Source organism: Rhincodon typus, chromosome 3, assembly GCF_021869965.1.
Source record: "Rhincodon typus isolate 14 chromosome 3, sRhiTyp1.1, whole genome shotgun sequence".
Classification (NCBI taxonomy): Eukaryota; Metazoa; Chordata; class Chondrichthyes; order Orectolobiformes; family Rhincodontidae; genus Rhincodon; species Rhincodon typus.
Genome location: NC_063334.1, coordinates 126,571,178 through 126,582,433, shown reverse-complemented (window position 1 = coordinate 126,582,433; position 11,256 = coordinate 126,571,178). Strand labels below are relative to the sequence as shown.

The window sequence follows — 11,256 nt, the reverse complement described above, 5'->3', positions numbered from 1 at the left end:
GGTGCAGGGAGAGGGAGGGTGTTGGCGGAGGGAGAGGGAGAGTGTTGATGGAGTGACATGGCAGGTGTTGGTGCAGGGAGAGGGAGGGTGTTGGCGGAGGGAGAGGGAGGGTGTTGGCGGAGGGAGAGGGAGAGTGTTGGTGGAGTGACATGGCAGGTGTTGGTGCAGGGAGAGGGAGGGTGTTGGCGGAGGGAGAGGGAGAGTGTTGGTGGAGTGACATGGCGGGTGTTGGCGGAGGGAGAGGGAGGGTGTTGGCGGAGGGAGAGCGAGAGTGTTGGTGGAGTGACATGGTGGGTGTTGGCGGAGGGAGAGGGAGAGTGTTGGCGGAGTGACATGGCGGGTGTTGGCAGAGGGAGAGGGAGGGTGTTGGCGGAGGGAGAGGGAGAGTGTTGGTGGAGTGACATGGCGGATGTTGGTGCAGGGAGAGGGAGGGTGTTGGCAGAAGGAGAGGGAGGGTGTTGGCGGAGGGAGAGGGAGAGTGTTGGTGGAGTGACATGGCGGGTGTTGGTGCAGGGAGAGGGAGGGTGTTGGCAGAAGGAGAGGGAGGGTGTTGGCGGAGGGAGAGGGAGAGTGTTGGTGGAGTGACATGGCGGGTGTTGGCGGAGGGAGAGGGAGGGGGAAAGTGTTGATGGAGTGACATGGCGGGTGTTGGTGCAGGGAGAGGGAGGGTGTTGGTGGAGGGAGAGGGAAAGTGTTGGTGGAGTGACATGGCGGGTATTGGTGGAGGGAGAAGGGGACTGTTGGCAGAGGCGTGAGGGTGCTGATATTGGCGGAGGGAGAACGTTGATTGAGGGGTCGGCGGAGGGAGTGTGTTGATTGATGGGTCTATTGGTCTATGAATTCCGCCCCTATCCCCAGGCTCGGTATTTACAGGGGCATTCTCCCAATTCCAGCCACATCATGCGACAGCTGCTTGGGATCTCCCACGCGCTCACATTTGAACTCCTAGCTGTTGGCCCCTACTCACTGTCAGGCGTGAGCGTGCTTGTCAGAACTACAACTCCCATCAGGCCCCGTAGACCAAGCTGTCGGACCTCATTGCACAGCATGGGTAACATAGTCTGTCCTGTGTGTGCTGGAGCAAGTGAGCAGATCAGGAAAGTTGTGAGGCGAGAGAAACAGTTAAAGTCTAGAGTCTGATCTAACTCTCGTTCAGAACTGAAATTTGCTGAAAAGTGCAGGATTTTGTGAAATAAACTGAGCGGGAGTAAGAACAAGGTGAGCAGATGGTGAGGTTGCCCTGAGTCTAAACTAGATGGTAATAGGTTTAAGGTGAGGAGGTAAAGATTTAAAAGGCTGCTGAGGGCTAACTTTTTCACCCAAAGGGTGGTGTGTGTGTGGAATGAGCTGTCAAAGGAAGTGGTGGAAGCTGGTTCAATTACAGCACTTAAGAGGCATTTGGATGGGTATATGAATCGGAAAGGTTTAGAGAGATATAGGCCAAATGCTGGTAAATGGGACTAGATCAGATTGGGATGTCTGGTTGGTGCAGACAAATTGGACCAAATAGTCTGTTTCTGTGCTGTTGACTCTGACTCTGTGACCATGTAAACCTCATCCATTGATTCCCCTTGTCAAATCTACAGGTTACATCCTTAAAAAATTCCAGCGGTTTTGTCAAACATGATTTCCCTTTCATAAATCTATACTGACCCTTCTGATTCTGTCACTGTTCTCCAAATGCCCTGCTTTTGATTTGATTTGATTTTTTGTAGTCAGGTGTATCTAAGTACAGTGAAAAGTTTCGTTTTGCGAGCAGTACAGGCAGATCATAGCAAACAAAGACAAACAGGTCATAGGGTGCTTGGACAGAACGTGGCATACAGGTTACACTGCACAGGAGGCGCACAAAGCAAGATCAACATTGTAACTTCAAACAGAGTCCATTCAGCCATCTAATACTGGCAGGGAAGAAGCTATTTTTGAACCTGTTGGTGAATGTGTTCAAGCTTCTGTATCTTCTGCCTGATGGATGAGATTGGAAGAGAGCATTCCTGGGTGGGAGGGATCTTTGATGATGTTGGCTGCCTTTCCACAGCAACGAGAAGTGTAAATGGAGTCCATGGATGGGAGGTTGGCTTCCGTGATGGTCTGGGATGTGCACACAACCTTCTGTCATTTCTTCTGTCCTGGACAAAGCAATTGCCATACTAGGCCGTTATGCATATGGATAGTATGCTTTCAATGGTGCATCTGTAGATGTTGGTGAGGGTCCTTATGGCCATGCTGAATTTCCTGAGTCGCCTGAGGAAGAAGAGGCATTGTTGTGCCTTCTTGATCGTTGCATCTATGTGGAAAGTCCAGGGCAGGTTGTCAGTTATCGTTACTCCTAGGAACTTGATGCTCTCAACCCTCTCAACCTCTGCTCTGTTCATGTAGATAGGGGTGTGTTCTCCTCCTTTCTTCCTGAAGTCAATGATTAGGTCTTTTGTTTTGCCGACATTGAGAGAGAGGTTGTTATCCCACCATGACACCAAGTCCTCTATCTCCTTTCTGTATTCTGAGTCATCGTTGTTTGATATCCGTCCTACTATGGTGCTGTCATCAGCAAACTTGTAGACAGCACTCATTCGGAATTTGGCAACACAGTTGTGGGTGTACAGAGAGTATAGTAGGGGGCTGAGGATGCATCCTTGGGGGTCTCCAGTGTTGAGTGTTATTGTGAAGAAGGTGCAGTAGTGTATCTTCGCTGATTTCTGTCTGTGGGTCAGGAAGCTAAGGATCCAGTTACAGAGGGCGGAGCTGAGACCTAGATCTCAGAGTTTTGAGATTAATCTGGAGGGGATTATGGTGTTGCAGGCGGAGCTATAGTCAATGAGTAAGAGTCTGACATAGGCATCCTTGTTGTCAAGATGTTCCAGGGATGAGTGCAGGGCTAGGGAAATGTCCGCTGTGGACCTGTTACATCGGTAGGCAATCAAGGCAGGCTGGGAGGCTAGAGCGCATGTGGGCCATGACCAGCCTCTCGAAACACTTCATGACTTCCAAGGTCAGAGCCACTGAGTGATAGTCATTAAGGCACATTGCATGCATTTTCTTTGGTACTGAGTGATGGTGGTCTTCTTGAAGCTGGGGGGACTTCGGCTTGTAGGGGGAAAAGGTTGAAGATGTCAGCGAATACCTCCGCCAGCTAGTCCACACAGGATCTATGTGCTCGTCTGGGGACTCCTTTTGGGCCCATCACTTTCCTTGGGTTGACACTGAGGAAGACCAATCTGACATGTGCAGCATTGACAGAGGGAACAGGTGCGTCCGGGGCTGTTGGGGGGCAGGTGACACTGCACCACTGGCATTGTGCTCGAACTGAGCATAGAAAGCACTGAACACATCAAGGAGGGTTGTGTTTTTGTCTGCTATCTTGCTCTGCTTCATTTTAAACCTTTTATCCTTGACTCTAGCATTTTCTGCACTGCTGATATCAGGCTAACTCAACTATAATTACCTGTTTTCTCCCTACCTCTTTTTATTTAAATTGTGGGGTAAGCAAGGAAGGGCCTGTCAAGTAGGAGGAAATAAAGGATAAGCATGAAGGGACCTAACAGTTATTCATGGAACTGGACCAATTCTTGAGAAAATGCTGGGGCTGTTTTGGTGGATGGCAGCCCTGACCGCTGCCTGCCCTGGCTCACTGGGGTGAAAATTAGATGTGTGAAGTTTTACTCAGAACTCTGGAAATGGCTGAAGTAGTCATTCCTAAATTAATAATGAAAATCAGACCACTGGACTCTATCAGCATATTGTTGCCCAGTCACCTGTACAAATAAACGTGCTGAGAGAAAACACACTAACCATGTTCATTGGTGTCCATAAGACTATAAGACTTAGGAGCAGCAGTAGGTCATTCAGTTCATTGAATCTGGTCCACCATTCAAGGAGATTATAACTGATCTGATAATCTTCAACTCCGCTTTCCTGCCTAACCCTTGATTCCAGTACTGATTTAAAATCTATCCCAGCTTGTGCATATTTAACAATCCAGCCTCTACAATACTTTGCAGTAAAAAGAAATCCACATATTCACTACCCTCTGAGAGAAGATATTCCTCCTCATCTCTGTTTTCAATGGGTGATCCCTACTCTGAGATTATGTCCTCTGGCTCTCAACTCACCCACAAGGGAACTAAGCTCTCTGTCAATTCCCCTAAGAATCTTGTACGATTCAATAAGGTTGCCTCTCATTCTTCTAAATTCCAATATGTACAAGGCCAATCTACTCAACCTCTCCTCATAAGACAGGCCCTCCATTAATGGGGTCAACCTAGTAAACATTCTCTGGACCAGCTGTCATGCCAGTATATCGTTCCTTAGTTATGGGGGCCAAAACTGTTCACAGTATTCCAGCTGGTCTAAGTAGTGTCTTCTTTAGATTTAGCAAGACCTTCCTATATATCAACTTGTTCCTTTTGTAAAAATGGCCAACATTCCACTTGCCTTTCCTTTTACCCACTGAACTTGAATGCTAACCTTTTATAATTTAGCAGAGGGACTTCCAAATCCATCTGTGCTATATCTTCCTACATTTTTCTTCACTTAAATAATGCTTTTCTATTCTTCTTGCCAAAGTGCAACCTCACATTTTTCCCACATTATATTCCGTTTACTAAGTTTTTGCCACTCGTTTAACCTATGTCAACTGAAATAGAGAAATTATCACCCACAAACCATTTACAGTTTAAAGTAAAATCAAACAGAAATGAAGTGGAGGTGCCGCTGTTGGACTGGGGTGGACAAAGTCAGAAATCACACAACACCAGGTTATAGTCCAACAGGTTTATTTGAAAACACAAGCTTTCAGAACCTCATTCCTTCTTCAGGTGTTCAGAAACGAAAGCTGAAATCATCCAACCTATTAAAGCTGTGACAATTTTCTGAGACAGCTAAACAATTAAGAGGTCTCAAAGATCAAAATGCAACATCAGATCTCAATTTCAGGCAAAATGGCCGCAAAGAACAAAGAACAAAGAACAAAGAAAATTACAGCACAGGAACAGGCCCTTCGGCCCTCCAAGCCTGCGCCGATCCAGGTCCTCTATCTAAACCTGTCACCTATTTTCCAAGGATCTGAATCCCTCTGCTCCCTGCCCATTCATGTATCTGTCTAGATACATCTTAAATAATGCTATCGTGTCTGCCTCTACCACCCCCGCTGGCAACGAGCTCCAGGCACTCACCACCCTCTGCATAAAGAACCTTCCACGCATATCTCCCTTAAACTTTTCCCCTCTCATCTTGAAATCGTGATCCCTAGTAATTGAGTCCCCCACTCTGGGAAAAAGCTTCTTGCTATCCGCCCTGTCTGTACCTCTCATGATTTTGTAGACCTCAATTAGGTCCCCCCTCAATCTCTGTCTTTCTAATGTAAATAATCGTAATCTACTCAATCTCTCCTCATAGCTAGCACCCTCCATATCCGCAACATCCTGGTGAACCTCCTCTGCACCCTCTCCAAAGCATCCATATCCTTTTGGTCATGTGGCGACCAGAACTGCACGCAGTATTGCAAATGTGGTCAAACCAAAATCCTATACAACTGTAACACGACCTGCCAACTCTTGTACTCAATGCCTTGTCCGCTGAATGAAAGCATACCGTATGCCTTCTTGACCACTCTATCCACCTGCGTTGCCACCTTCAGGGTACAATGGACTTGAACACCCAGATCTCTCTGTGCATCAATTTTCCCCAGGGCTTTTCCATTTACCGTATAGTTCGCTCTTGAATTGGATCTTCCAAAATGCATCACCTCACATTTGCCTGGATTGAACTCCACATCTGCCATTTCTCCGCCCAACTTCCAATCTATCTATATTCTGCTGCATTCTCCGACAGTCCCCTTCACTATCTGCTGCTCCACCAATCTTAGTGTCATCTGCAAACTTGCTAATCAGACCATCTATACCTTCCTCCAGATCATTTATGTATATCACAAACAACAGTGGTCCCAACACGGATCCCTGTCGAACACCACTGGTCACAGTTCTCCATTTTGAGAAACTCCCTTCCACTACAACCCTCTGTCTCCTGTTGCCCAGCCAGTTCTCTATCCATCTAGCTAGTATACCCTGGACCCCATGTGACTTCACTTTCTCCATCAGCCTACCATGGGGAACCTTATCAAACGCCTTACTGAAGTCCATGTATATGACATCTACAGCCCTTCCCTCATCTATCAACTTTGTCACTTCCTCAAAGATTTCTATCAAGTTGGTAAGACATGACCTTCCCTGCACAAAACCATGCTGCCTATCACTAATAAGCCCATTTTCTTCCAAATGTAAATAGATCCTATCCCTCAGTATCTTCTCCAGCAGCTTCCCCACCACTGACATCAGGCTCACCGGTCAATAATTACCTGGATTATTTGGTCACCTTTTCTTCCATGAAAATATTCCAAAAATATTTGGCTATTTTTCAATGATTCCAAAGATACTGCAAACACTTTTAGAGACAGAAAATGGTGTCAGTAAATGCTTCATTAACAACATACACTCACCATTCTTGGTGTTTCGTTGGTAAAAGTGATGGTATCTTGTCACCCGGTCTGTACACCGATCCATTCAAATAGCATGGGCACTCCAAACTGCAAGAAATAAGAAATGGAAGTTTAAAACTTTAACCTGTAAGGAGAATAATAAACGACAGGGAGAAGTTCAGATATTGCAGTTATATGGTTCATTTATTCCTCTGATAGTAACACTAATGAACTTCACAAGGCTTTCATTAATCTGTACCAATACTGCTCTTATGTGCAGCACTTTAGAAATATAGGAACATAGTTAGATATGAAAATATCAATTAGGGCAGGAATAAGCCATTCAGTCCTTCAGGTCTATTCTGTCATTTGATAAGGATGTCATAATTGAGGATGGGAATGTTTGTGGAGCCTCCCTTTCAGCAAGTTGTTTAATTCTCCACCACCATTCATGATCAAATGTGGCAGGACTGTAAAGTTTAATTGAGATGTGTTTGAATCATTTGGCCCTATCTATTGCATGCTGCTTCCCTTGTTTGCCATATGAGTAGTCCTATATTGTAACTTCCTCAGGATGACACCTCATTACATATGTTGGTGCTGTTTCTGGCATACCCTCCTGCACACTTCATTAAACCCAGCCTGATCCTTTGGCTTCACGGTAATGGTACAATGAGAGTTTTTTTTTAATTTCATTCATGGAATGTGGGTGTTGGTGTTTTGGCCAGACTTTTTTGTTCATCCCTTATTGCCCTGGCTATGGCCAGCTGCAAGGTTACAGATTATAGTAGAATAAAATTTCACAACTGCGATGATTGACAGCATGTCATGGATGACCCATCTTGAGTTGGTAGATCTGTTAAAAATGTCTCTAATGTCGCAGATTTGTTTATACTAGCACACCACAATGGAGGTATCTTCAATATAAAGGTGGCACTTCATCTCCACATTGCTGTGATATATTCAATCCTCCTGATGCTGTCATCAATAGATGTATCTTCTTTCTATAGCTCAGTGACGGCAAGGTGAAGTACGGTTTTTTGCTTTCTGGTTGGTCCCTCACCACATGCTGCAGACCCAGTCTAGCAGCTATATCTTTTAGACATCATCCGGCTAAGTAAGTACAAGTTTCCTGCATACAGTACATTCTGTTTCCTTACCACCCTCAGTGCTTAAACATCCTGTGTTCAATATGGAGAAGCAGTGATTCATCGTTTAAAAGGATGGTGCAAACAAAGAGTAAGTGGCAATCAGCAGGAGGCTTTCTGGCATATGTCTGCCCTGATGTCATGAGACCACAGAGTCTGGAGCCAGGCTAGCTTTCACCAACTGTGTACTTTTCTGTCACAATCCCGGGTGGTAATAGCTGGGACATTGTCAGTAAGGTAGGATTCCAAGAGAATGATCATATAAGACATTTCTTGATTAGTTTGTTGCACAGCTCTTGCAATTTTGGCATAGGCCCCAGATGTTTGTAAGGAGGACTTTGCAGGTTAGCTGTGTTTGTCATTTTTGTTTAAGATGCCTTGGATTTTTACCGAACTTTGTAACAACTAGATACAACTGAATGACCTGGATGTCATTTCAGAGGGTATTTAAGAGTCAACTACATTGCTGTGAATCTGGGAACTCCTGTAGGCCAGACCAGGTATGGATGGCAGATTTTCCTTCGGAAAGGATATTTGTGAGCTAGATGAATTTTTTAATGACAGTTGACAATGGCATTGTGGTCACTGTTCGATTTGTTTTTCAGTTTCAGATTTATTAACTGAATTCAAATTTCATCATCTGCCGTGATGGCATTCAGATCCATGTACCATGAGCATCAGCCTTCGTCTCTTATCCAGTTTCAATATCCCAATGTTACTGTCTTCTCACATATATAGGAATGCACTCCCTTGCCCTGGTCAAAATCCTGAATCTCCCTTCCTTTCAGCACTATAAGTGTATCTACACCTCATGGACAGCAGTGGTTTAATACTGCAGTTCACCATGTAACTGTTGAGCATTGGTGGTGCAGGGAATGAAGGTTTATGATGTGGTGCCTGTCAAGTGGGCTTCTCAAAAGCAATCAGGGATAGGCAGTAAATGCTGGCTCAGCTAGGGATGCATCCATGAACAAATATATTAAAAAAAAATTACAAATCAAGAAAGTCACATGAAAAGGATTTGCTTAACTACTTAGGACCAGAAAGTTTTATTTCCACAAGACTCTGATCCACTCTAAAGGTAAGAAAATTTTCTTACATGTTAGCAACACATTTATTATCATGAGGATTGAAGTACATGTCCTTAGGACATTGGCATCCTTCCAAAAAGCCTGATGATGGAAGATAGAGACAGCTATTTCTTGTACTGATATAGTAACAGTTCCGTTTGCATGTTTGGTTGGTTAAGGTATACACCATGTTCCCAGCGCAATTCATTGCTGCATGACAAATGGAAAAACAGGAAGGAAGAATTAGTTACAAGACTGATAATTTATAAGACCATAAGACATAAGACATAGGAGCAGAAATTAGGCCATTCAGCCTGTTCATACAAATTGGTCCACCTGTCCCTACCTACAACAGGACTACATTTACCTTTTCTAATTTTTTTCTTTTCACATATCAATAGGAGCTTTAAAATAAATAATTGAATTATTTAAACTTAAACAAACCCAGTCAACAGCTGCAATGGAAAGTAAACTTTTCAGGGAAACAAACTATATTATATGTGGGTTCTCCCTTATGCAACTCATTGCAAACAATATTGTGACAACAGACAGAGAAAATACTTACTGCATTCAGGAACTGAGGCTCGAAAGTCAATGAAAGCACCATATAGAAGACAAACATGAGCATAGTTAGCTAGAGCTGTGCATAGACAGGTTTCAGAATGTGAACAGCTACAAACATCACGTACGCACTGATCATAGAACGGTTCTGGATTGATGAAATGACAGTTCTTAAATATATGGTTTTTGATGATGCTGCATTTTTCTTTTGCATATGATTCTGTAACACAGAAAGAAAAACACATGTGGTTTATTGTCCGTGCATTGAGTTCAACCATGTCCAAAACTTCAGAATGCATATTATGATACAAGTTGCAGCATTACCTTATCACAGCTCACAATAACAAAACACCAAACTCCATCCTTGAATTCATACTCTATAGAAATCTTATAGATTAAAACAATTTTCGTCATTGCAATTGTCTTTAATTTGAACATTAACATTAGCTTTCTGTTGTGCTACGGTTTCATTTGAAACGTTAATGTTGATATCATGTCTCATTGCTGTTGTCCAGTTTCTCATGTTTAAAATTAGTAAGTTTTTTTTGTTTTTATCCTTTCTCCCCAGTTATCATTCCTAAGCTAGAACAGTGCTGGATTTACGTTCTCCAATTCCATATACATATTGACTGATATGCAAACTGCATGACCATCAGTAACTTTTGTAGAACATTCCCAGCCCCAAATGACATACACAACAGCAAGTCAGTTGGAAAAAGAGATTGAGAATGGATAAATGAGATTCTCCATGTCATTAAAATAAGTTTCATTATCCCCCTAGGGTTTTAACAGCTCAATGAGAATGTCGCTAGTGAGTGGCGAGGGGCCTAATCACATAGTTTAACACATGATTATTACTTAATCTTATTTTTACTCATTCACAGGATGAGGGTATTGCTGGCTAGGCCAGCATTTATTGCCCATCCTTAATTGCCCAGAGGGCAGTTCAGAGCCAATCACATTGCTGTGGGTCTGGAGTCACATGTAGGTCAGGCCAGGTAAGGAAGGCAGTTTCCTTCCCTAAAGGACAGTACTGATCCAGATGGGTTTTCCAACATTGACAATGGATTCATGGTCATCGTTAGACTCTTAATTCCAGATTTTTATTGAATTCATATTCCACCATCTGTGATGGTGAGATTTGAACCAAGGTCCCCAGAAAATTACCTGGCTCGCTGGATTAACAGTCCAGTGATAATATCACTAGGCCATCACTTCATTTGTATGCTGTTATGTCATTTTCCACGGTGTGGAGAGAAACTAGACAGTGATAATTCCTGATTTGAAAGTCTGAATGGGTACCTGGTGATTGCTGGGATCTTCTCTGGGGCTCCACTTTGCCGAGCATTCCCCAACATCTCAGGGCATACTAAGGGCAGTGGCTGCCTGCACTACTGTCCATGGAGGTTGGCATCGTCAGAACACCAGCTTCGTCATGGTGCATTTGGGACTCAATTATCATATAGTTCACACCACAAAACTGCACTGACACCTTACCTTGCAAAGCTGGTAAGGCAAACATCTTGTACATTGGAACACAATGCATCTCAGGATTTTTAGCTGTCTTTCTTAGCACTCACTCAATTTGTGCCAACTTCGATATTCTTAGAATTTCTGCCTTGCCTTGACTTGCTACTGTAGATACCTTGGCAGCTTGTTGTGTTTGGCGCCCTGTGTTCCTAACCTTCCATTCCTTTATGGAGATAACAGCCCTTAAGTCTTCTAGGTAAATAAACGGCTGAAATTAAGAACTCAGCATGTTACAGAGAAATGGTGCAGATGTGCTTCACCTGACAGACCCAAATGTACTGTTGTTCACATATTCATACATTTTAAATAATTTGATACAATATCTGTGTTTATGTGTTCATGCCAACTTGGAGATTTACTGAGCATAATCTTACCACCTTTGATAATATTCTTCCATCAGCACTGGAATTAAGGCTCATATAGTGACGTGTACTGAGAATTGGTTAATACATGAAAAAGAGTAGGAATAAATGGG

The 11,256-nt window shown here is 43.6% G+C and overlaps 1 protein-coding gene across 1 annotated transcript in view; it reads right to left on the bottom strand.

The window, feature by feature from the left end:
- The window catches only part of LOC125482226, a 148,902-nt gene that overhangs the window by 10,131 nt on the left and 127,515 nt on the right, over positions 1 to 11,256 (bottom strand). Inside the window, exon 10 of the mRNA XM_048594250.1 lies at positions 6,494 to 6,580. Within this exon, the coding sequence (XP_048450207.1) occupies positions 6,494 to 6,580 (87 nt within the window). The remainder of the gene's footprint in view (positions 1 to 6,493; positions 6,581 to 11,256) is intronic.